This window comes from Chiloscyllium punctatum, chromosome 45 (assembly GCF_047496795.1).
Source record: "Chiloscyllium punctatum isolate Juve2018m chromosome 45, sChiPun1.3, whole genome shotgun sequence".
In the NCBI taxonomy this organism is placed as follows: Eukaryota; Metazoa; Chordata; class Chondrichthyes; order Orectolobiformes; family Hemiscylliidae; genus Chiloscyllium; species Chiloscyllium punctatum.
The window spans coordinates 54,869,616-54,896,884 of record NC_092783.1 but is presented as its reverse complement, the minus strand read 5'-3'; the positions used below and the strand labels follow the sequence as shown (position 1 = coordinate 54,896,884).

The window sequence follows — 27,269 nt, the reverse complement described above, 5'->3', positions numbered from 1 at the left end:
AACATTCTGTTTAATATACTCAACCAGTCTTGGAGGTATTCTTGCAAATTGTCCTGATGTGTGCAAGATGAAGGGCTTTGACAAAATGTGTCTTTTTTCATCAATACTATAATGTGTCTTATTGCTAAACCCCACAATAACATTGTACAGAACAAACTCAGCGCAGTATTGGTCCACACAGCTATTAATTTAAAAAAAAAACATTTAAGCCTTTTTTGTTTCTCCCATCCCTCCTCTTCTGAAGGTCCTGTTTCATCCATGTGTGCAGTTCAAAGTTGTGGTGTTTTTTTTAACCTGCATGATCACAGTAGGCACCTTGTGGCAGCTTTCACTTCTGCCAGTCTGTGGTGCTGGATAAGGGCTGTTTGAGGTCACCATTGCCACCAATCCTGCTTCAATTTTGCTTCGTCTTGAGTCTCACTATCCATTAGTGGTACAGGGTACACCATTGGAGACTGTCTACAGAAGAGGCACTGTTCTTGGATAACAAGAAGTCTTATTACATGATAGTAACATGTACATCTGCATTTGGTCAGGCGGATAGTGGGCAGAACTAGGAACTTAGGGAGCTGATACAAGTTCATCTGCTCCCTCTGAAAACTGAAAGAGAACTCTTTGTGTTGACCCACAAACTGGGTGTGATGTCAGTAGAGTGGGTGGAGCTATTATAATATGAACATTAATACCTTCAGAGCCAGAGTTTGGTATAACAGGGATTACAATGATTCCTATGCTCCAGGGAAAGAAGTCCCAGCCTATCCAGCCTCATCTTACAACTCAAACCCACCAGTCCAGGCAACATCCTTGTGAATATTTTCCGTACGCTCTCTAGTTTAACACCACCCTTCCTATAGCAGGGCGACCAGCATTTGTGTGCAGTATTCTAGAAGTGGCCTCACCAACATCCTGTATAGCTGCAAAATAGCATCCCAACTCCGCTAATGCTTTCAGAAAACCCAGTTCCTTTCATTTCAAGTGTACAAACAAGAGTTAAGAATAGACCACTCGGCCCTTCGAGCCTGTTCCTCCATGGTCATGGCTGATCTGATTTCAACCTCAGCTCTGTATTCCTGCATACCCTGGAAAATCTTTCTTTAAAATCAGTCACCTTGTGTCCATATCCTTCTGCCTCATTCTGTCTGTCCATTTGTATAAACTGAACTGGGAATGTCGACATGTTTCTGCTTCAACTGCTCATTTTGAAGGTGAATTTCATTAGCGCATAAATCTGGGTTGAGAGGTTTCCCCTTTACTATCTCTTGTACTTATTGTTGTATTTATGGGCAACCCTGTTCTTTACATCACAACTGCTAGAAGCACTAACAGAGAACACTGGAAGAACACAGCAGGGTCTGACAGCATCTGTAGGGTCACTGGACTTATCCTGTTCCTCTTTCCACAGATGCTGCCAGAAATGTTGGGTTTCTCCAGCACTTCCTGTTTTTGTTTCAGATTTCCAGCATCCGCAGTTCTTTGTGTTTAACCTATTGAAGGCAGTCTGCCTTTGTCTGCCGAGTGACTTTTTTTATTATTCATTCATGGGATATGATCTTTACTGGCTAGACCAGATGTTATCGACCATCCCTAACTGTCCTTGAGAAAGTAGTGGTGATTTGCTTTCTCGAACCACTGAAGGCTTGTGCTATAGGTGGGCACATGGTTAGAATTCTGACCCAGTGACAAGGAAGGAATAGTGATCTAGTTCCAAGTCAGGATGGTGACTGGTTTAGAAAGGACTTTGAAGGTGGTGGTGTTCCTATGTATCTGCTGCCCTTATTCTTTTAGGTTGTAGATGACACATGTTTTGATGATGCTATCTAAGGAGCCTTGGTGAGCTGTTGCAGCACATCTTGTAGATGGTACATAGGTATATAGGTGATGGAGGGAGTGAATGTTGAAGGTGTTAGATGGGGTGCCAATCAAGCTGTCCACCTTGTCCTCAGTGGTGTTGGAACTGCACTCAACCAGGCAATTGTACAACATTCCATCACATTCCTGACTTGTGCCTTCCAGATGGTGGGCAAGCTTTGGGAAATTTGGAAGTGAGTTACTCATCAAAATGTCCCAGAGTTTGACTTACTTTTGTAGCTACTTTTAGACTAATACAGTTCAGTTTCTGGTCAATGACAACTTCAACGCTATTGATATTGGGCACTTCAACAATGGTGATGCCATTGAACGTCAAGGGGAGATAGTTAGATTATCTCTTATTGGACATTGGCCGTGTTTGTGTGGCACGAAATGTTACTTGCCACTTATCAGCCCAAGCCTGAATATTATGCTTTCACAAATTTACAGACCTATAGCTTGTCAACTAGAAACCTGTGCTGAAATTGTGTTTGCATTTCGTCATATCAAGCAGTATCTTTAAGACGTGTTGGAGATCACTTCCACATGGTGCCAAAAATACTACGCATTGTTAACGGCTAATTGCAAAATAAACGAATCTGCACTAAATGCTGCTTCTATAAAGTTCCCATTGAAATCAATGTTGGTACTTTGGCATTCCAATTAGTTATGCCCAGGTTTATGCTGGGTGACTGTGAAATTATTGTACAGGAGTTAGTCACCACATAACAGGTGCAAATTACTTGCTCTGCACATTATTTCCAGTAAAGCTATAAGCTTCTTCACATCTGCATTTATGATTTCACTGCATTTGCTACTCTTTTTATAACTAATGTTGGTCGTTAACATGGTCATGATTTCTCTTGGTGTGATCTATCCCTTGCTGAATAGAGAATAGCTGACAGCACAGATTTACTGGTTATGCAGCAGTGCAAGGGTTACTCGCTGTGTAACTTGTTCCCCATTCAGCAGGGTCAGATAGGCTCTCTGCATTACATTGGTGCTTATTCAGCAGGAATAGATGCAAGAACTTTGTGCTTAAATATAAGACCCTGCACATATTTTAAATCAGTACAGGGAAATAAATATGCCACTGTAGATCTGTACAACAGTGTTTGAATGATGCCTTTAATTAATGCAAAAGAACTAATATGAAGCATGAGTTTTATTTTTTGATTTAAAGTAAAGGATTTAATATCTGTCTTGTAGTGATATTTGATAAAGTGTCACGGGGGTATGCTGAACTGGGATTGTATTAAAATGTGCAGAAAGTCCAGTTAGTGTCTAAAATGAGATCTTATGATCAGTTACATTACCAAACATTGAAAAGTCTCCCAGAATCCTCTGAAGAATCCATCCCTTCTCTTCACAAAGTGGGATTGTAGGAACTTTTTAAAAAAACTTTATCTGCTGCAGTTTGTGTTGCTTTATAAGAAAGCTTTGGACAACAGAAACTTTCATTGTTTCAAAGACATGAGTCAAACTCTCAGCCATTTGAAACCCGTGCCAAGTTTTCAAAACCGAGCACAAAGCCAATCAAGATCAAAATGTTTACAGAAGTGAAGGGCCATCACTGCACAGCAACAGTTAGAGAGTCATAACAACGCAGCCCAAAGCCAAGTAGGTGCAAGGACTCATTGTAAAGCCATTCACTGGGCATAGGATATAAAGGCAATGCAACAGACTGTAATGGCCAAGCAATGAACACTTCATGGCTAGATGAAGTGTTAAACCATTGGGGGAAGGAACTAATGTCAAGTGGGAAAGTACTAATCCAATTCCACACAAATTGAAGTGTTATCCTTCCCAACTTCCACCCTAATCCATTTGTGCTTTTCCACAATCCCAGCATATACGCTGTGACACTGTGCAGTGTAGACCACTGGTTTTGCTGCTCAGTAATGGATCAACTCTTCAGTGTATCCAGTTGCCAGGCAGAAAACCTGATTTAACAAAAAAAACTCCTAATAAGGTCCAGTAATTAAGTTGATCAAAACTTCCACATTCCTGGATTTCCCAACTACCAGTATCAGGGCAGTCATTTCTACTCAGTTTTTGTTCAACAGAATTCCAGAATTTTCCGGGGTGTTAGATTTCTACCAGCTGCAGTATTTTCCATTTGGTGATATTTTGGCACCTGCAGAGCAGGATATATTTGCTATAGAAGCAAGAAACTTGGAGAAATGCCCATCAATTTTACAAAGAGAGAAAAAGCATTAATCATCAACTCTGTTCCCCTCTCCACAGACACAGTCAGACCTTCTGAATATTTCCAGCCATTTTTTATTCATTAGTGCAACATAAGCATTGCCCAGCCATTTGTTCTCATTCTTCTTGGATAATTTAAGCATGAGCCACATTGCTGTGGATCTGGAGTCACATGTAGGCCATTTTCCCTTTCCTAAAGGACATTAGTGAAGTGGATGGGCTTTTGCGACCTTTGGATGAGCCTTTAATTCCAGACTCCACTGGATTCAAATTTCACGATCTGCATGATGGGATTCAAACCCTTGTCGCAAGTATATTAGCCTGTGCTTCTAAATTACTAATCTAATTCCATTATCATGACGCCATCATTTCTTAGCAACCTTTTCAGATTTTCAACATTTTCCAAACTTTGCTGTTGTAGGTTGAGATTGAGAGCATCTGATGAGGATAATATGTTTTGATGGGATTAGCCATTAATTCCTTTAAATCCAAGGTGGATGCATCCATTAATTTGACCAAGGGAATGGTGTTGGATGACTGGGAAATGTTGACTGTTGCCTTGCTAATTGTCTTCACTCTTATCAATGCGAAGATCATAACTGTCCTTATCTTTGACAGGCAAGTTCAGGAGTGAAGTCCTGGAACAAGCGCTGGTTTGTGCTGGCAGATCGCTGCCTCTTCTATTACCGAGGTAACCATTAAACCTGGTCAAAGAGATAGCATTTCAAGAGGAGAGGGAGAGGTAGTGGTGCCGAGAGGTTTAGGGAGGGAATTCCTGAGCCTCAGCAGTTGAGAGCACTGCCGTCAGTGGTAGAGGGATTAAAATCAGGAATGCGTCATTTTAATGGTCAAGCCTTAGTTTAAGTAACAGCCTATTTTAAGTAACAGACTGGGCAGTCAGGGACGACGCCCCAGCTAGCTGAGGGAGAGGTTACAGACACAAGGTGAGTATTGGGGAGAGGGGCTGGGAGGAGAGTGGGGGTGAACTTTGCAAACACTGGTCATTGAGACCAGGGAAACCCAAAGCTAGTGTTGGACTTAGTGTGTCAACGGCTGCATTTCTCCACCGCATGAAGCCATTCATTCGCTAGCATTCAGATCAGGGCCAATCACAGTCTATTCTTGTAACCTCTCCTTCCTTATAATGCAGAGTGGTACGTGCGAAAGAGCGGTCTTCCAAGAAAGATAATTCAGTAACAGTGAGTTTTGCCTTTGAATCCAGATGAGAAAGAGGAGGCAGTTCTGGCGAGCATCCCATTGTTCAGCTTCCGAATAAACCCCGTTCAACCTTCGGACAACATCAGCCGCAAGCATGCCTTCAAGGTGACGTAGTGCTCTCTCTGAAACTGCTCCCTGAGAAAGCGTTTGTAGGTTTTGTGCCAGGGCAAGATTGAGACAGAAAGTGATGCCCGTCATGGGTGCCAGTCCGACGGCATTCCGTACCTCGGCTTACGTTTGAAGGCCGGTCATTTGGGGAGAGGCACCAAAGTGTTGTTGGTGCTTTTAACACCAGACAGAGCGTCGGTGGCTTTAGTCAGACAGGTGGGGCTGTTGAGGGGTCAGCGGAGGGAGAAAGTACCCTAATATTTTCAAACTCTTCAGGTATGCAAAAAATGCCTCATGAACTGAAAATTGCCAATCCAAAAATTGTATTAAAATTGATCCCTGTTCCATTGCCTTTGCATTCAAAAAGGGGATGGGGTTCTGGTGTTGAGACTGCTCCAAGATTATCCTGGAGGCTCCAGAAACTTATTGATTAATTTCAGGATCACTTCTGGTTGCAACTCAAGTGAAAAAACAATAGGAACATCTGAGTTGTTCTCTCGTTTGTATCGATGATTTTGTTAATTATTGGGGATGGGGAATGAAAGGCTGTTTCGCAAATGGTGGAGCTTCATCTGATTGGCCAGCAAAGTGTTTGTTCCCTTTCCTATTGGCTGTAGAAAGGTAACACCTGCAGGATAGACCAATGGTGGGAGTGTAGTGGATTGGGATGTGTGTGACTAGGATGTCAATGTGATAAAATCTCCAGAAGCAGCTCCAGTCGGATCACATGAAACTACCCAAATGATTCTGGGGTTCGGGATGTTACAAAGCCCAGCTTCAGCACATGCTGCACAAAATGCCTTGTTTAAGTGTTACTGTTTAATATTTTGCATTTATCTGTTGTTTCCTTGTATTATTGATTATTCTGTCCTCGTTGTATTTGTTGTTTGCTCTCGTGGCTTTACTACTTCTGGTGTCTCCTCTCTTTCGTGACACAAAGTGGTCCCTTGTCCGAAGATATTATCCAATTTCTGGAAATTCACAAACCTCAACATGTAGGAAAGTGGGAACATTTTCTGATCATCTTCTCACCAACCTGGTCATTGCTTCATAGTCCATCCTGGGCTCATAATTTTCTGCAGATATTTTGTAATTTCTCAAGATTGGATGCAACAATTTTAATGACTGTTTCATTTGAGAATTCAGAGTAAACGAGTGACCACTTTGTGATGACTAACTCCATCATTTTGTTTCATGGAAGGCTCACCCCTCAAGTACTAACTCCTGGTTAACATAGCAATTGTTCTATTGCTTTGCATGTAATGATTTAGAGTTAGCCCAAGACCTTTGTGGAGTTAGATGCAATTGCATTGGACATCCTCCTACACAATGAGATCCCTTGCAACTGGCTGTTTTAGACATTTTGAGTCGTATTCATTGCATTTTAAAAAAAATGTAAGACATTTATCAGCAGAGCCTCAGGTGTCAGAACTGTAGCCTCATTAAACTGTTCAGCAGGAGATTTCGTTAGGGCTTCAGTCACATTTAGCACTGCCCTTGGAATCTCCTTGTAAATGGAGATCGATGGTTCAATAAATACTGAGAACAGTACAGGAATGAGATCACAACCTTAACCTTTCAACAGCAGACAAAAAGAGATCAAGGAAACTTGCCAAGTCTTAGGGAATGTAAAATTGAAATAAAGCGAACATAAACAAATTTCAAAATGCAGTATTAATAAAATCTGGAATAGCTAACAAGCAACTCCCACAGTACATTATATGATATGAACTTTGATTAGATTATAGTGTGTACCTCACTCCAAGGTATTAATTAATTACAAATTAGAATCTTTGATGAGATGGGAACCTGTCAGTCACTATAGGATATCTAGTATACTGTATTATTAAACCTGACATTGGAACATAGGAGCAGGAATATGCTATTCAGTCCAAGTCTGCTTTGCTACTCAGTGACTGATTGAACAATTCAATGTTGTGCACCCAAATTGTCCTAATAGCTCTTTACATCATTGATAATCAGAAATCTTATCAATCTCTCCTTGAAAGGAATCATTGAATCCCTACAATGCAGCAAGAGGCCATTCAACCCATAGAATCTGCACTGACCTTCAAAGAGCATCCTACTCAGATCCACGCCCACACCCTATCCCCATAACCCCACACTTACCATGGCTAACCCACCAAACCTGCATTATGAACAATTTTTAAGCCTGGCCAATCCACCCAACCTGTGCATCTTTGGACCGTGGGAGGAAACTGGAGCACTTGAAGGAAACTCAAACAGACATGAGGAGAATGTGCAAACTCCACACAGACAATTCTCCAAGACTGGAATGGAGCCTGGGTTCTTGGTGCTGTGAGGCAGCAGTACTAACCATTGTGTAACCACTATAGTTAAAGGGAGCTTCCATGCCCTTTTCTCAATATCTCAGTTAGATTTCAGCCCATAAATCATTTTCGTCCATCTGTTACTCAATGTGTAAACTCTCCAAACTTTTTTTATTAGATTCCAAATTTTACTTGTGGAAATTAATCTTTATTTGGAAGTGATTTGATTTTGGAAACACGAACATTGTGCCAGTCTTGATGCAGAGGGCTTGGCTCAATTTGCTATAGCCTTACAGAGGTGATTGAGTGGTGTCTCTGTTAGCTTGTGCTGGTGTCACACACAATCACAGCCACAACTGCTCCCAAGACTTTGTCTGATAACTTGAGGTGGCTAAAATGTGGTCAGCCATTTGCATGAAAAGACAAATTTTTAAAAATCTACTGTGAAACTTCCGCTTCCCTCCGGCATAAGGTTTGCAAACAAAAGGGTTGTTTTTTTGCCTCTTCACGTCCAGGGACCTGTAAATTTTCGTGTAATGCAAGGGTCTAAAGCTTTCCTTCAAAAATACTTACACACACCTCCTTAAGATGTCTTGCAGAGGCAGTTAAGATACAAATCAGCCATTATTTAACTGAATAGCGGAACACATTTGAAAGACTAAATGGCCTACTCTATTTCCTATGTTTGTCTGTGCACATGCTCCCATAGTAAAGAGATGCACTGCTTCTTAGGTTTGGGACATGATAACATGATTGATGTGACTTCCCTGATTTTACTTCAAATTAAGTCAATAGATAACACCAGTGAGATTCTCTGGTTTGTGTAAACCCAACATACCTTAATTAATTCGACATGCACTCTTTTACCTGCAGTAAACACACAGAGATGTACAACAAGAGAGGCATATCAACACATACACGCACATGCAGCAGATGTAATGTGTTCCAAGAAGCTTGACACCATCCAGAAATAAGCAGCCTACTTGATTGGCACCACAACCACAGACATCCACTCCCTCCTCCGCCAACACTCAGTCACGGCAGAGTGTGCCATCTACAAGATGCACTGCAGCAATTCACCTAAGATCCTCAGACAGCACCTTCCAAAGCCACCTCCATTTCCATCTGGGAGGACATCACCTGCAAGTTCCCCTCCAAGCAACTCACCATCCTGACTTGGAAAAAAACCCACTATTTCTTCACTGTTGCAGGATCAAGCTCCTGAAATTCCCTCCCTAAGGGCATTGTGGGTGAACCTACAGCAACTGAACAGCAATGGTTCAGGAAAGCAGTTCACCAGAACCTTCTCAAGGGGCAACAAGGGATGGGCAATAAATGCTGGCCAGCCAGTGATGCCCACATCCCATGAGTGAATAAAATATAAAAGGAAGTGCACATATGCTTATGTTTGAATGCTGTTTCTCTTGTGGGTATGTGTCTGTCTATAACTGTGTCTCTGGATTCTGCTCCCTAAGTGTCCTGCATGTTTGGTGGAAAGGTTCTGTCTGCACGCTGTGTGGCCAAATTGTTTAGAAAGAATATGCTTGCAGCTTCATTGCACATAGTGTAGGGAGGACACGCCAAGTGGGTTCCTTCTGTTCTGCATCATTCTACAATAGAGTTTATTTTCAGACAGATCAGGCACACTGACAAGTTTGGATGATGACAGCAAAAAAGAAACAAAGTTTTAATAAAAAGCTTTTAAATTCCCCAAGTCTGAACTGCAAATGAGAAAATGCAGCAAATCCATCAGAATCTAGAACAGAATGCGCTCAAATGAATGTTTTACGTGCTGAAGCTAACATATTGACCTGAGAGTGATAATTAAACTCATAAAAGGCATTGCTACAACCTAACCCAAGAAATAATTCCAGTCAAGTAAGATTCAACGACAGGAAACACAAAATGCTTGTTATGTAGCAAGTCTGAAGTGTCAGTTATAGAAGAATTATCATGGATGAAGAGTGCTTTCTGAAGACACATGACTACCATCTTGGGGTTCAGGCTAAGAGCAGATGCTCCAGATCAGGCTGCTTGTTATAGAGATTGCTGAAGCTTGGCATCTATAAAGTGTGGCTGATCCCCAGTGCACATGGCAACAGCACGTTCCTAATCTAACCTCTTGCCTCACTGGTTGGACAAACAATTACATGAACAGATGAACAGAGAACAGGAAAAAAGAAGCTCCATTGTCCTTGAAAAGGGTGGGAGAGTGGATGGGTGTTCGTTGTAAGTCTGACTGTGCACTGTTGCCTTGAGGAGGTCAATATTTCACTTTTGAAGTTTATTTCTAACAAATCCAGTCTGTGAATGCTCACATAGCTTCACGTTCCCCTCTCCCCCATCTTAAAACCAATAATATTCTTTATTCCAGCTGCCAAATTGTAGCGTAGTACATTAGATATAGTCACTCTGCTGGGGGTACTGTTTGTAGTTCTGTCCTTAAACCAAGCAGGAGTAGCAAGGTGGTCATGTGTTGGTTTGACCACTGTGTATTTGCAGATAATTTAAATGTTCCCATTGCTTCAGAGACTGAGACGAAGCAGTTTAGTGTCTCTGGGTAGCATTTACCTAAAATTGACCAGCAAAATCATGAACTCAGGCTGAGATCGGAGCTAAGGTGAAGTTTCAAAACAAACAAGAGTACAGTCGGTTCTGCTTTAAAGTGAGTTTCTTCAACATAAATTGGCTGTAACGTGATTGAAGAATTTAAACTACTATTTGCAGAACACAAACTTTCCTTATCTGTATTAGCTATTATCTGTTTATGGCCCCATTAATTTAAATGATGCGGCTATTACGCGATTTTCTTAAAACGTGAGATCGCACAAGAACGGAGCTATCACATTATATCAGAACTGACTGTATAAGTTGACCTCCTGTAGCAAATATTTGCAGAGCTGACATTGCCGGGTGAGAAGAGGCATCTTGAGATCTTATTATGATCTGCATGTAACCAAAATGTCTGACGTTAGCATGACTGTTCAAACACTCGGAAATGTCTCGAGATCCAGTTTTCATTGTAAAGGGTGAGTCTGTTCTGTCAATGGGTGGTGACCAACAAGAGTCAGAGATGGTTCTACCTCCAAGCACATTGCAGCAGTTCAAAACTCCTCCACTTAATTTTAGTTTTGCACCTTGATCAGCTGGACCAATGAGCTGAAGAGTGGCAGGTGGAGTTTAATTTCGATAAATGTGAGGTGCTATATTTTGGAAAGGCAAATCAGGGCAGGACTTATACACTTTAATGGTTTGGTATGCTTTCCTTTATTGGTCAGTGCATTGACAAGAGGAGTTCAGATGTCAGGTTGCAGCTGTACAGGACATTGGTTAGGCCACTTTTGGAATACTGTGTTTAACTCCGGTCTCCCTGTTTGAGGAAAGATGATGTTAAACTCGTGAGGGTGCAGAAATGATTTACAAGAATGTTGCCAGGGTTGGTGGGTTTGAGCTACAGGGAGAGGCAGCTTTCCCTGGAGTGTCAGAGGCTGAGACGGGTGCCTAATAGATGTTATAAAATCATGAAAGGCATGGATAGAGTGAATAGTCAAGGTCTTTTTCCCAGAGTAGGGGAGCCCAAAACTAGAGAGGATAGGTTTAAGGTGTGAACAGAAAGATTTAAAAGGGACCTGAGAGGCAACTTTTTCACACAGAGGGTGGTGTGTGTAAGGAATAAGCTGCCATAGGAGGTGGTGGAGGCTGGTACAATTACAACATTTAAAAGGCATCTGGATGAGTATATGAATAGGAAGGATTCAGAGGGATTTAGGCCAAATGCTGGCAAATGGGACTAAAGTTCGGATATCTGGTCAGCATGGACAAGTTGGACAGAAGGGTCTGTTTCTGTGCTGTACATCTCTATGTCTGTATAACTATTGGGTGTGAGTAGAAGGGGAAAGAGCTTTCTACAAAACCCTTCAGGTTCAGCCTGGTTTGTTATGTGCTATCAAATGCTCAGGTGAGGGAAGCGCACTGCCACTGAAAGATTCCAATAGTTTTTCGGAGCGTAGTTCATCCTTCAAGGGGTCAGCAGTATGATGGTGCCTTGGTTTCCAATTAAAATGAATAATTCCTGGCACAGACAGTGCTATGCTTGCGGGCTGCCAGTGACTGAGAACAGTGGCTGGCTAATCAATTCAGATTGCACCACGTGAACAGAAAATATCAACACGATCAAAGCAGGTTAATGCCGCTTTTTTTCCCAACAGTTTACTTTCAGTTTCTTTAACGTCAGCTGCCTCAGCCTTAAAACATAGGCTATTGGTGACGTCTGGTGCAGCACCTATAACCTACAGATCTCAGCTCGTCCCCAACCCTCCCAGCTCATCCTGGAGTTTCCAAAGGCCAGAGATTAAACTCAATCCCATTCTGCACTATGCAACACTCAGGAGAAAAACCATTGGAGAATTAAAATAATTGTGCAGTTTTCTCATTTTTTTTTAGTTTCATACCTATTGAAGGGGCCAACTGGTGGAAGTGGGATGACATGAGATGGAAGTTTCAGGCATAACCCAATCAACATTGACAAACCCAATCGTCAGTCCCCAGAACTGTAATAAAGGCCTGGGATTTGCCTTTTCAGGTTCTTGTCCCACTGGGAATGGCATGAGGTTTTGATGATTCACCCTTAGGTCATGAGGTCACAGAGATGGCAAGCACTTAGTGCCTGGAGAAGGTGGTGAGCACTGCTGAGTGACATTTCAGAAGGCAGTTAAAAGTCAACTGCTCTGCTGTTGGTCTGGAGTCACATGTTGGCACAAAGCAGGTAAGGTCTTATATTAAATCATTCATACATAATGGGGGCCAACCTTGGCTTGGTCAGCATTTATGACCCATCAACCACATTGCAGTGGGTCATGTCGACAACACTGGGTAAGGATGGCAGTCTCCTTCCCTAGATGGGGTTTTTTGACAATTGACAATGCATTTGCAGTCTTCACTCCAGATTTTTATTGGGTTCAGATCTGCCGTGGTGGGACTTGAACCCAGGTTTCCAGACATTACCTGGCTCTCTGGGTTAACAGTCCAGCAACAATACCAGAAAGCCTTTGCCTCCCATATACTTTAATACTATAGCAGTGCATTTCCCCCACCTGAGCATTAGAAACGAGGCTGAACCTGAAGGGATTTTTAGAAAGTGACAGATTTCCTTCTCTGAAGGACATTAGTACACCAGATGGGCTGTTAATCACAATCTACTTGTTTCATTATCATTTTTTCAATTTAATTTCCACCAGCTACCCTGGTGGGATTTGAACTTTTATCTCTGAAGCATCAGTTTGGAATTCACGATTAGGCATCCAGACATGACCACAATGTCTTCAAAGCCTTTGTTTTTTGTTGTAAGAAGCAATAAAAAAGTTCTGTCCCAAAATAGCGGTTGTAACTTCTGCACTTTCAGTCTTAATACCCAGGAATATTCCAAAAGGTTGTTCTCATTATGGTGAGTGTGCTGCTTCTCTCTGTTAACCTCTGCTAGTTGTTCTGATGTTTTATCTTTTCCACTCATGGCCGAGGACTCCCCTGTACAAGAAGTGGCTGCATTGTGCGTGTCTTGAATTTCTACAGGATCTCAGCTAGGTATAATTTCCAGTTCTTCTAATTAACCGAGGTGGTGTTGAACCAGTATCCGTGTTAAATCAAATGACCTACAGCTCCTATCTGCAGGAACCATGGAGTGTAAAACAGTTTGTATCCCATCTGCAGCACAGGACACAAAATTCAAAAATCATCACTTCGCAAAATCTCAACCTCAAGAGAGTGAGATTCTATCAAATGCAGGCTGCCATGATCTTTAAAACTCTGTTTCTCCTGTCCCTTTCCAACATTGGAAGGAAGAACGAAAAGAGAAATTGCTGGAGAAACTCAACAGGTCTGGCAGCATCTTTGGAGAGAAATCAGTGTTAATGTTTCGGGTCCAGTGACCCTCCTTGAGAATGTGGAGTCCATGTGGCATCTCAATGTGCTGCATACCTGTTCGGATGTAGGCTATCCTTCTCTTGCTTGGTCTTTGGATGAGGGCAGGGCTGGGCTTGTTGTTCCCCATGTTCAAAAAGACCAGGTTCCCATTGCCCACATCAGCCACACTTTGAGAACTTGCACTAGAGATACCCCATACTTGTTCTCACCTCCTGCTGTGCTCCAGAGGATGCAGAATGTTGTACACTCCAGGACACTGGTATTCTGGCCACACTGCCCAGCATTTGTAGCAAAAGGCACCTTCGACCCTTTAAGTCATGAATGTTCTAGATGGTGCCTTGGCAGCTCAGAGAGTTTCCAGACTGTATAGGTTCTGACACCTTATCCAAACTTTGCTGATAACTTACCCATTGACCAATAAGTCAACGTTTGGTGTTGCTTACCAACCACACCCAGACTTACAAAGGCTCCCAATGTCTAAAGCTGTCCAGTGGATAGAGATGCAACTTCAGAGACACTTCATTACCATGTGACTCCAGTCAAAGCTGGACATGTGGGGAGAAACGTGAGCTTCAACACTATTTAACCTGTTGCTTCCATTTCTTCCCTAAGTTGCTGCATTTTAATAAAAACACATTTTTTGCAAGCTTAATAATTCCATAATTCTCAGTTGATTTTGTTTTTATAAAATGACTTTCTCCTTGTTCAGATGCCTCAGTGGGGTAAGTGCTCAAGGTGGGACCCAGTGCTGAGATACTCCATCTCCACAGAAAACAGGGCTTGCGCTTTGGACCCTGCCCCTGATCATTATCCAGTGGCTCTTGTACAAGCCGTCATGGCTTTAACTTCGGATACGGGCAGTGTTGGGTTTGACCATGTGTGACACCCCCCCCCACCTCCCGCCGCCATGGTTGAAAATCTGGTCACTGTCTGGGCTCCCACATGGACATTCCAGGCACTGGCGAACTTCCTTTGCTGGAGATATTGGATACCATCCTGGGGTGCTACCATCAGGTGGTGAAAGGTTGAAAAGGAGCAACTTCCTATTTAACAATGAGCATTATAAATAACATTGTGGGAGGGTGTTGCAATCTCTTCCCAATAGGAGAGAGATGGGAGACTGGCTGATTAAAATACAGATGCACATTCCCCACTGAGCGCTGACACAACGGACTGGTGAATGGATAGGAAAAGGGTGTGCAATTTGGGCTTAAATGTAACATAAATGCGGCAGTTACTGAAAGAGAAACACAACTGGAGAATCATTTATGAGGGCTGTCATGATTACCCTGTCTGGAACATCGTTTGTGATGGGGCGTGCCTCCTCTCTAATACTTGCCGTCTGTCTGATCTGAAAACAGCGGCTAAAGATGGAACCTGTTTGAGCTGTTGAGGGGGCAAAGGGGCAGCCTAATGCTGACACTGAGCCTGCTCTGGTGGGTCCCATGCATTCTGAAGTGGGCTTGTCTTCACACAGGTCAGCAGCAGAGATGCTGGGGTTGGTGCAAGTGGTGGCTGGTGGCTGGTAATCTCCTGTCACATGTGGTTACTTCTAGAAGCCTCATTGGCAATGCCAGCTGCAAACTCATTGTCGACCGGTGAAGGGAACTGCTCCACATTGGCGCCAATCTCCAGCTGGGAGGAAATCTGACCCAAGCATGTGGGACAAGTCAAGTTGTTGCCTTCCAGTTGTGGTTGTCTACCAGTTTAATCTTCTTTTTCAAAACAGTGACCAAGTCTGTCTCAGTTGTGACAATTACATCCCCTATCTCTCCCACAGCTGATTGTAAGCAGACAGCCAGAGGTTTTTCACAATAATGACCGCTCCATTACTTATCAGGCTGAACATGCAGGTATCCGGACTTACTACTTGAGTGCAGAGAATAAGACGGAGATGGAGGACTGGATCAATGCGATGAATGAAGCAGCGAGCATACAGGCCGTGCCATTGAACAGGTGCAGTGTCTGGAAGACTCACAAGCATTGTGCTATTCTGAGTACCTCTTTTGTTCATGCCAAAAATGAACAACATTGGCAATTGCGTTAGTTTCATAGGATTTATTCTTTTATGGATGTGGACATCAATGGGAAGGCCAGTATTTGCTGACCATTCTAATTGCCCTTAAGCTGAATGGCTTGTTCAACCATTTCAGAGGATGATCAAGAATTAACCTCATTGCTGTCAGTCAGGAGTCATACATAGGTCAGACTAGCAAATTTCCTTCCCTGATGGAAGGTTTTTAGACATTTTATAATCCAAAGATTTTTTTGACACACCTCTGAAGCAGTTGGGTCTTGAACATGGGCCTTTTGAACCATAGCTAGGGACATTACCACAATGCCACAAGAACTCCCTAAAATTAGGCATTACGTTCTAAGTTTTGGAAGTGCCGAGTTGGTTGAGTGCGGCCAAGTCTGTTTCCTGTTGTGAACTGCACAATGTATCCATTCAACTGAATGTCTTGGTGTGTTTTTATTTAAATCAATGTGATCAGATGTGTCATAACATTCTTCCAGAGCAGGTGGGACTTGAACCCAGGCCTCCTAACTCAGAGTTATGAACTGCACCACAAGAGCCCTAAAACAGCAGCAGCAGGACTGCAATCTTCTGATAACATTACAAGCCACACCAAAGTTAAACGTACATCAGTTGACATAGGAACAGTCACCTGGCTGAGCCTAGCTTTTAATTGCAGATTTATTAATTCAGTCCAAATTCCAGGTTTTCTCGGGCTTTAGCCTGGGGCTCTGGATTATTAGTCCAGTGATGTTACCACTGTGCTACCACCTCCCCGATTTTACGTACACAAATCATGTCCAGAATACATTGAGACATACCCCATTCCTTCATTCTTGAGAGCATGGTGCTGGAAAAGTGCAGCAGGCCAGGCAGCATCCGAGGAGCAGGAGAACCAACGTTTTGGACAAGAGCCAGAGCTTCATTCCTGATGAAGGGCTTTTGCCCGAAACGTTGACGCTCCTGCTCCTCGGATGCTGCCTGACTGATTGTGCTTTTCCAGCTCCACACTCTTGACCCTGATCTCCAGCGTCTGCAGTCCTCACTTTCTCCATTCCTTCATTCTGTCTGCTCTTCTAATGGCCCTGACTTTGCCTGAAGTACTTTTTAAACTTCATCCTTGGTGTGTGGGCATAGCTGGCATTTATTAACCTCCATCTCCTGTACAACTGCTCCACCATTCAATGCTCCACTGTTCAATGAGATCGTGCTGATCTGATAATCCTCAACTCTACCTCCTGCCTTTTCCCCATATTCTTTGGTCCCCTTCCTGATTAAAAGTCTGTCTTCTCAGCCTTGAATATATGTAATCACCCAGCCTCGAAAATTCTGCTGTAAAGAATTCCACAGCTTCACTAGCCTCTGAGAGACAAAATTCCTCCTCATCTCTGTCTCAAATGTGTGACTCCTTGCTCTGAGATTGTGCCCTCTGGTCCTAGACTGTCCCACAAGGAGAATCGACCTTTCTGCATCTACTTTGTCAAGTTCCTCCAGAATCTTGTATATATCAAGAAGGTTGCCCCTCATTCTTCTAAATTCCAACGTGTACAGTCTGAATCTACTCAACATCGCCTGATAAATTCGTCCCTCCATTCCTGATATCAGTTGAATGAATCTTTTCTGGACTGCCTCCAACTTCAGTATATTTTGCCTTAGATAAAGGACCCAAAGCCATTCATAGTATTCCAACTGTGATTTGAGTGTTGCTTTGTATGTTTACAGCAAAACCTCCCTACTTTTACATTCCATTCCTTTTGAAATAAAGTTCAGTTTGCCTGCCCTATCACCCACTGAACTTGGTCAGTCAAATTGGTGTGGAACTGAAGTCACAGATAGTTGTGGATCAGGTAAGGATGCCAGGCTTCTTGCCCTGAAGAACTTGAGTGAACCATTTCCATTTTGGGTCAGTCTGACAGCTTTCTGGTTACTCTTGATGCCAGTTCTTGTTTTTTTTTAATTGCAAATTAAACTGAATTCTCAAAACTTCTGTCATGGGATTTGAACTGGTATGCTGTTGGGTGTTCTACTGCCCAGGTTTCAATGTTGCAGCAACATAATCACTACAACATTATACCCATTCTCAAAAAAATTGTACAGCTGTGACTATAGACAGTTTGACTATCTTTGGGAAAATCAGGTTGGAAATTTGCAGAATGTTTCCCCAAATTAAAGGGGGACATGATGTTCAGTAGAGAATTTCTACACAATCTTCATGGCAAAAAGGGTCTCCTGCTCATATTGATTTATTATTATTGTCACGTATACCCAGATACAGTGAAAAGTATTGTATTGTGTGCTAACCAGACAGATGATACCTTACATGAGTACATCAGGATTTGAGTATGTCTCATTTCCCTGTGATCTTAATACATGGAGGTGGAAGGCTGTAGCTACAAAACACATTCACCACAATTGAACGAGCCACTAATTTGAGTTTTTCTGTTGTTTTGGCAGCACTGGGATGAAGTACGAAATAAAATCTACTTTGGAACTGAACCACACGAGCAATCATAGACAACTGATTAAACCCGACTCAGATCAGGTTCAAGGTGAAATGGATGGGTTCGAAAGATGCGACAGGAAGAGTGAGCAGAAGGACTTGAGCAACGAGCCAACAGCCAAGGTCAATGGTGTGACGGTACAGGAAGTGCCCTTTGACACCAATAGCCCTGGTCCAGAGCTGAGAACTCAGCCAGGGCACGAGAGGCCTGTGCAACCCAATGGGCACAACTGGCAACACGCTTCCCCTGGTAGACCCAGCGAGGAGTACTTACAACAGGACGGGATGAATACAGTGCATCGAAGGGGCTTTGTCCCACGTACTAACACTGAGAAAATGGCACAACGTCAATCCTCGTTGACACAATTGCAACAGTGGGTTAACATGCGCAGATCCGCACTCCCACAGGACGAACTGAGGAGGTGAGAGGGCATGTCTAAACCCCGACGTTAAATCTCAGTCATTTGCAGAATGTGGGCATCACTGGCAAAGCCATTCATGGCTAATCAGTTTGGGGAGATGTACCAAATAATAAAGAAGTTCCTTGTGGCCAGACTTTATAGGCCCCCTGACAGTTGCCATATTGTAAAACCAAGTTTATGGGAAGAAATAAATGGGGCATGTAAGAAAGGGACCACGGTAATCATGGGTGACTTTAATCTATTCTATAGATGGAGAGAAACAGATTGGCAAAGGTCTCCTGTAAAATGCTTTAATAGTATTTTCAGGTCAGTTTCTTAAAGTACATTCTAGAGTGTATCAAGGATCAGGCTAATCTGGAGCTGGCAATACACATTGCAACAAGTCAAATCAATTAGCTCATGCTAAAGGAGCCTTGAGGTAAGATTAGATTAGACTAGATTCCCTACAGTGTGGAAACAGGCCCTTCAGCCCAACAAGTCCACACCAATCCTCCGAAGAGTAACCCACCCAGACCCATTCCCCCATCCTATATTTACCCTTAACTAACTCACCTAACACTTTGGGCAGTTTAGCATGGCCAGTTCACCTGACCTGCACATCTTTTGGATTGTGGGAGGAAACTAGAGCACCTGGAGGAAATCCATGCAGACACGGGGAGAAAATGTGCAAACCCCACTCAAACAGTCACCCGAGGCTGGAATCGAACCTGGGACCCTGGCACTTTGAGGACACAGTGCTAACCAGTGAGCCACTGTGCCACCCCACAATAACAAATCACTGTCGAGCTTTATGTTAATGAGTTTTGAGAAGATTTGTAGCTCAGATTGAGGTTCTGGATGTAAGTTTGCTTGCTGAGCTGGAAGGTTCATTTTCAAACATTTCGTCACCATACAAGGTAATATAATCAGTGAGCCTCCAGTGAAGCACTGCTGTTATGACACACTTTCTATTTATGTGTTGATGTTTCCTTGTGTTGGTGATGCCATTTTCTGTTCCTGTAAAGAACAAGAAATTACATCACCACAGAAAATGACATCACCTCAGGAAATGCCATCACCAACCCAAGGAACTCCCTGATGGTGTTACCTAGTATGATAATGAAACATCTGAAAATGAATCTTCCAACTCAGCAAGCAAATTTACATTCAGAGTTTTAAGTTTAGTTTGAAAGGGGTAAGTGTGGGTCATGACTAGTGTTGTAAACCAAAATAAAGGTAAATCTGAGGGATTGAAGGCAGAGGTGAACTGGGAAATTAGGTTAGAAATAAGGAGAGTAGAGTTACCGGTGAGAAGGAAAGACTGTTTGAGAAGGATTCATGGCTAAGTAAGGAAGGAAAGGATAATATTAAATTGAAAGGAACACTACACATCTGCAAAGATTTGTGGTAGGTTAGAGGATTGGATTAACTAAGAATCAGCAAAGAATGACTAATAAGATAATTAAGATGTGGATAGCAGAGTATAAAAGAAAGCTAGTTAGTAATATACCAACAGACAGTAAGAGTTCCTACAGTAGTTTAATAGGAAAGGAGTAACAAAGGCCTCTGCAGAGATGGTTTGGGAAATTTATAATGGAAAACAGAGGAAGAATGGAAACTTTAAACGGATAATTTGTGCCTGTTGGTATAGTCTGTCTTCCATTGAAATTAAAAATCTAGAGGTAACAGGGAGAGATGAACTTAAGCCAGTCACCATCACCAGGAAAACAGTGCTAGGAAAACCAAGGTAACATCTCCATAGTTTCAGCTATCCATTATTAGAGACAGGTGACTGAAGGTGGTTTAACCTGAGGGTCACCACACCTTGGGCGAGTGACAAGCTTGAGAAAGGTAGGACTTTCATGGTGACCTCAGCCAATGTGGGAATAAAACCTATGGTGTTACAATGTGTCACAAATCAACTGTCTAGCCAACTGAGCTAAACTAGTCCTTTAAATAGTTAGATTTTATGAAGTGAATTGAAGGCAGACAGGAAAGTAAAATGTGAGAGGGGTTTAGGCAGGGAATTGTAACTTAGGTGTTGATAGCACATTGAATGCCTTGCCAGAACAACAGTGATGGGACTAGAATCTGGTGTTGTCTTAACATGGAAGCTGACCAATGCTACATAGAATTACACAAAGTTTTACAGAGATAGCTATTAGGCCCTGTGACCCATGCTACTGTCCATGTGACTTACTTCCCACTCTACCATCTAACTCAATCAATGCTACATTTCACTCCTTTATTTATCAAAACATCTCCTTAAATGGTCTCAGGACCTGAAACATTAATTCTGTGAAATAACTCCACAGAGGCCAGGATCCAAGGCCCCCTTTATTTACACGTGGAGGCTCCTTGATACTGATCCAACTTTCTCAGAGCCAACTCTTGAGTGAACAGCATATCTGACACCCATGTTTTAATATGTCAGCCAGGGCACCCTGAGTGGGTCAGATTAACAGCCCCAATCATGGAACTCATATTCTATGAGGTCCACCTGGCTGACCTCATTCCAGTTACTGCACCTTGCTTTCTCTCTACAGATGCTGCCAGACCTGCTGAGTTTCCTAGCAATTTCTGTTTTTGTTTTTCTTTAAATGAATCTATATTAGTCACTTCAACCAGCATGGTGGTAAGGTACTGTTCTATCAATTCCCTACATAAAGAAATTTCTCCTGAATTCTTGATTCCAATCATTAGTGACTTTCTTATACTCACGTCCCTTAGTTTTTGGATTAATCCTCTTGTGGAAACATCTTTGGAGAGAGGCCAAATTCTTGAAATAGTAGGTTGCTGGTTCACTGGCTGTTTCTGAAGCAATCAGAGGAGATAAGTCCATTTCACAAAACCATCTCGCTCAACAGTTAGCTGAGCAAAGTTGAGGAGATTGGATGAAGGCAGTTGGATGTTACAAACACTACCATAGGGCTCAGTAGGAGCTCAGTGGGATAAGGAAGAGACAGTCACCTCATACTACTGTTTCTGATTACTATCCAAAGCTGAGCATGTGTCTGTGTGGATACAAAATTGAAGGCATAATTAGAATCCCTACATTGTGTAAAGAGGCCATTCAGCCCATCGAGTTTGCACTGACCCTGCAAAGAGCGTTCCACCCAGACCCAGCCCCATACCCAATTAGACAGGCAGGAGGCTGGAAGAGCACAGCAAACCAGGCAGCATCAGGAGGTGGAGAGGTCGAAGTTTTGGTCTGAACAAGGGTTTTACCCGAAACATTGACTTCTCCACCTCCTGATGCTGCCTGGCTTGCTGTGTTCTTCCAGCCGCCTGCTTGTCTACCTTGGATTTCAGCATCTGCGGTGTTTTTGTCCCTACCCTATTACTCCACATTTCCCATTGCTAATTCATCTATCCTCCACTTCTCTGGACACTACAGGGCAATTTTAGCATGGCCAATCCATCTAGCCTGCAAACTTTACACTGGGAAGAAACCAGAGCACCTGGAGGAAGCCCACACAGAGGCGGGGAGAATATGCAAACTCCACACAGACAGTCTCCCAAGACTGAAATCAAATCTGGGTCCCCGACACCATGAGGCAGCAATGCTAACCACTGAGCCACTATGCTACCTTCCCCGTGCTGAAAATTTGATCATTTCCTGGTGGAATGGCAGAAACAGTGAGTGGGGTGGGGGTAGTGAAATGAAAAACCATGCCTCTCTTTGCCATTGTAAGGACAAGGAATATCCACGGTGGTCAGAGTTCTGAAGAAGGGTCATTGGACCTGACCTGTTAACTCTGCTTTCTCCCCACAGATGCTGCCAGACCTACTGAGTTTCTCCATCAAGTTCTGGTTTGTTTCTAAGTTGGTCACCTGTGGCACTGATGATATCTCTTTTTTTCAGCTCTCAGGTATATCACACGCCAACCAGAGATGTGCCAGAGTATTATAGACTGCTATCGCCCTATTACCAAGACGAGTACCCTCAGTTTTTACAGCCTGGTACACGGCCGGACAGTATTTGTTCTGTGCCAGCTTATGACAGAATGACAGCGCGGTGGTCAATTGATGAGCGACAGTCGGCGTTTCTGCCGAGGGATTGGCAGGACCGGCGGGCATACAGTGGGCAGGGGTCACCCGTGTGGCATGGGGCACAGCCGGCGTACACCCATGAGGTCGACAACATCACCAGCACAATGCGGAGGATGTCCCTGCAGCCCCGTTCCCGCTCCGTACCTCGCTCACCATCCCAAGGACCCCTCGTGGTGAATCGGGTCTACTCTCCGGTGAGGTCTCCGAGCGCCCGGTTTGATAGGTTGCCGCCCCGAAGGGACGAAGTGTTTGGCCACCCAGCCTATACACTGCGCCGGTCTCGCAGTGCAAAGGTAACTCACCTCACAGTCCACACTTTGAATGGTCTGATTAAATATACACACAACGTCCCTATGATTAATTCATTGCATGCCGGCATCATTGAGGATAGGCTAATCCTACTCAAACTGTCCTCATAAGACAGTCCCTCTAGACCCGGGATAAACCAAGAGGCCGAATCTTTTGTGAACTGCTTCCAGTATATATTTTCGTAGATCAGGGGCCCAAAACTGTTTAGAGCAACCCAGCAGTGTTCTGAAGAGAGCCTTTGTAGAATTTAGCTACATAATTATATAGTTCTGTATGTGCGCCTTGCGTTGTTACTCATTCCTAATTGCCTTTGAACAGCAAAGATGAAAGTGAGTACTGCAGATGCTCGAGATCAGAGTCTAGATTGGAGTGGTGCTGGAAAAGCTTAGCAGGTCAGGCAGCATCCGAGGAGCAGGAAAATTAACGTTTCGGGTAAAAGCCCTTCATCAGGAAAGATGAACAGCAAAGGCAAGTCGGCTAAATGGACTGTGTCTGGGCTGTAATTTCTATGTGGCCTCCTGCAAAATACTTTTTCTTACTCAAAGGGTGGCATGGTGGCTCAGTGGTTAGTACTGCTGCCTCACAGTGCCAGGTACCCAGGTTCAATTCCAGCCTCGGGCGACAGTTTGTGTGGAGTTTGCACATTCTCCCTGTGTCCACATGGGTTTCTTCCAAAGACATGCAGGTTGGGTGGATTAGCCATGGGAAATGCATGATGATAGGAGAAGGGAGGGTAAGTGGGTCTGGGTGGGGTGCTCTTCAGACAGTCATTGTGGACTGGATGGGCTGGTTGGCCTGTATCCACACTGTAGGGATCCTAAGAAGTTTTTATACCATCCTATAATTTAAGAGTGCAGGAGGTATTTGGAAAGATATTCATTCATGGAACAAACTTTCACAGATCTGGCCCTTACGGCCAATGAATTTCTTTTGAACTCGCTGTTGTACAAACATGACAGGTGACTTGTGCACAGCATGATCCCAAACCAGCAATGTGGTAGTAACCAGATAGTCTGCTTTATTGATGTTATTTGAGTGAAGATGTTGTGAAGATGCTGCTGTTGCTCTTCAAAATATGATCTATATATCCAGACGAACACTGTTGTGAAAGGGGGTACCAGTGACAGTGTAGCACTCCCTCTGCACAGCATTGCATTGCTGCTTCAACCTAAGTTGTACACCTAACTTCTCTTGATTAGGAACTCAAAACTTCTAATTCAAACAAGAATGCTCTCAACAATGTTCGATTATTTCACAATATTTCTTTTCAGGCTGATGCATTCATTCCAAATGTCTGTAGGGCTTAATTTGGGTTAAATGTCCCTGGGACCCTGGCGCTCTGGGGTAGCAGTGCTAACCACTGTGCTGCCGTGCCCAACTGAGGAGTTGGCTTGGGTGGTTACTTTTGGCACCCTGAATTTTCGAGTGTCAAGGCCTGTCATTTGCTGAGAACCTCACACACACATTGACCTGCCAGCTCTTAATGGGTGAAATGACAAGTTTTGCTTAGTCATGGGGGGGAGGGAATTTGCATGTTAGTCTCCACCAGAAACTCACCCTCAGCAAAAGGGAACATTCTGCCCATGTGTGTGGCCCAGGGATGCACAGCAAAGGACTCTTTAAGTTTCTAGCTCCCTGAGGGTTCAGAATTCAATATGCGTGGGAGTTTCAGTTCAGCTTTCTAGGATTAATAAGAAAAGAAACTGACTTGATCCAGGCAGTTGTTTATTGTGACAGAGGGTTCAAATAATGGTGAATGCAAGTTAAAGATTAAGAAGTCAACTATAGAAATGGAAATTAAATGGAATATTTCCAACACTTCTATTTATGTAGTTCCTTGTCAGAGAGAGAATAAAAGATATGAGGTGCTTTTCATGAAAGGTTTGCATACCAAGTTTGCAGGAGAGGAGATGGAAGTGAGCAGCACAATGGAGTTGATTATGTTGCAGTTCGTGAGAGGGGTAGAATGTGAAGGCGATGGGTTTCAATGGGAAACATACAATGGGAAGGTTCAACAATTAGAAAGAAATGTGTCTGTTTCTTTAGGTCTTTCTAAATATTTCGATATTACGTAGGAATAGAAGATGAGGAGGTGGTCATTTAGCTCCATGTGTCACGCAGTGAGATCATGGCTTACCTGTGACCGACCTCCATTACCTCATATCCCATTATACCCTGGGGATAACAAAACTGTATCAATCTCCATGTTAAACTTAGCAATTGATCTGACATCAATTGCAATTTTCAGAAGAGAATTCTAAATTTCTCCATCCTTTTCTGTCTCGCAATGTTTCTAATTGCTCTCCTGAAATTTCTGGCTCCAATTTTTAGACTCTACCTCTCAGTGCTAGACTCACAATCAGTGGAAATAGTGTCTCAAAACAAAAAATACTGGAGATCACAGCGGGTCAGGCAACATCCGTGGAGAGTGAGCAAGCACTCTAGGTGATTCTTCATCAGCGCTGACATGAGTGTGGAGGGGGCAACATTTATGAAATAGTGGGGGTGGCGTGCTGGGGGAGAAATGGTGCTGTTCATGCAGATTAAGTCACAGAGTCATAGAGATGTACAGCACGGAAACAGACCCTTCGGTCCAACTCATCCATGCCGACCAGATATCCTAACCTAATCTAGTCCCATTTGCCAGCACTTGGCCCATGTATCTCTAAACGCTTCCTATTCAGATACCCATCCAGATGCCTTTTAAATGTAGCAATTGTATCGGCCTCCACCACTTCCTCTGGCAGCTCATTCCATACGCACACCACCCTCTGTGTGAAACATTTGCCCCTTAGGCCCCTTTTATATCTTTCCCTTCTCACCCTAAACCTATGCCCTCTAGTTCTGGACTCTGAGAATGGCAGAACCATAGTGGGTCTAACTGCCAAATAGGAAAGAAGACATAGTCTCACTGGATTGGGGGAAGGGGAGAGAGGACATGGTGACAGAGAATGTAACAAATATAGCTAAAACAAAGGGAAGAAATGGGAGTCACGTCAGCTCTGATAAAGAGTCATCTGGACTCGAAACGTCAGCTTGCTCTCTCACCATGGATGCTGCCTGACTCGCTGTGATCTCCAGCATTTTATGTTTTCAGCATCTGCAAGAGTTTGCTCCTACAAAATAGTGTCTCTCTCTATCTACCCTACCTGTCCCTCTTAATGTTTTGAAACTTGAGTCAAGCATTTTAAATTCCAGGGTATACAACTTCATTTTGTGCAATTTTTTATAATTTTGCTAAATCTATAAGGCACTCCTTCTAAAGTAAAGTTAGGGATTATCAGATCAGCCATGACCTCATTGACTAGCGGAGCAGACTCAAAAGGCTGAATAGCCTACTTCTGTTCCTATGCCTTGTGGTCAGATGATCCTTCCTAAGGTGTCATGCCCAGAAAAGATCATTGTTTTCCAGGGGCTGGCAGAGACCCTACCCAGCCCCAGCATATAAAAACATTGCCTGGGCACACTCATTCCCACTTCGACAGCTTGCTGTGCTCAGGTTTAACCCTCAGGGAGTGATAGATCCAGCTCGTCACCTCTGGACAAGTGATACATTTGCAGGTTGTAACAGCATCACCATCATACTGGACCAAGAAACAGGATTAAAGAAACCTTAAAATTCACCAAGTCATCAGTTCGGCTTGTTGGACTCTCTAATGCACAGTTAACAACACTTCACTTAATTAAAAAAAAAAGTTCCAAGCCTCTTCACAGGAGTATTTGCAAACATAATTAACATTCATCTTGTTAGTTCGGCATTTCCAAGGAAATCAGACTCTGTGCATCACCTGTAGTTGGTGGTGAGTTTTATTAAAGCTTTTTCCTGTTTGTTTCTAGCAATACGACTACTCCGGGGACAGGAGGCTGTCTGGACTGCAGCCATATCACTTCACTGCCTCTCGCTCAATGCAGGACAGGATGGTAGGTTCTGAAAATGACTTGCAATGTAAATTCATTTGGATTCATGCAAGAAAACTGTAATAAGCAAATGAAAGAAGGGGATGTCATAAACCATAACTTCTGAACTCTCCATGTATTGCAAAATTTCTGGCACATTGACGTTTGGCATGTTTGATTCCCCGACAATATTTTCTTGGCTTATTATGTAGTTAGTTCTAACCTGGAAGCACCACCTGTAATTCATAGGGAATGGTTCCTGTTGCTGATTCATTTTTGGATATTGATAACAGTGAAAATTCACACCTTTGGACGTAGCTTTAGGTTTCTATTTGCGGGACCTTGACAACAAGGCCTAGTTTCTGCTAAGATCCAAGAATGCAAATGCCCCATCAAATTCTTCATCAGTACCCTCCAAACCTGCGAGCTTTACCACCTGGAAAGGCAGGTGTGGCAGATGTGTTGAAAAACCCACCATCTGCAAGTTCCCCTCCAGGATC

The 27,269-nt window shown here is 43.2% G+C and overlaps 1 protein-coding gene across 10 annotated transcripts in view; it reads left to right on the top strand.

The window, feature by feature from the left end:
• Window positions 1-27,269, top strand: part of plekha6 (pleckstrin homology domain containing, family A member 6) — a 344,270-nt gene that overhangs the window by 271,251 nt on the left and 45,750 nt on the right. For all 10 annotated transcript variants that reach the window (XM_072563808.1, XM_072563810.1, XM_072563807.1 and 7 more), the window contains 6 exons: window positions 4,675-4,747; window positions 5,279-5,379; window positions 15,373-15,548; window positions 18,064-18,531; window positions 22,376-22,856; window positions 26,710-26,793. In XM_072563808.1, coding sequence (XP_072419909.1) covers window positions 4,675-4,747; window positions 5,279-5,379; window positions 15,373-15,548; window positions 18,064-18,531; window positions 22,376-22,856; window positions 26,710-26,793 — 1,383 coding nt within the window. The remainder of the gene's footprint in view (window positions 1-4,674; window positions 4,748-5,278; window positions 5,380-15,372; window positions 15,549-18,063; window positions 18,532-22,375; window positions 22,857-26,709; window positions 26,794-27,269) is intronic.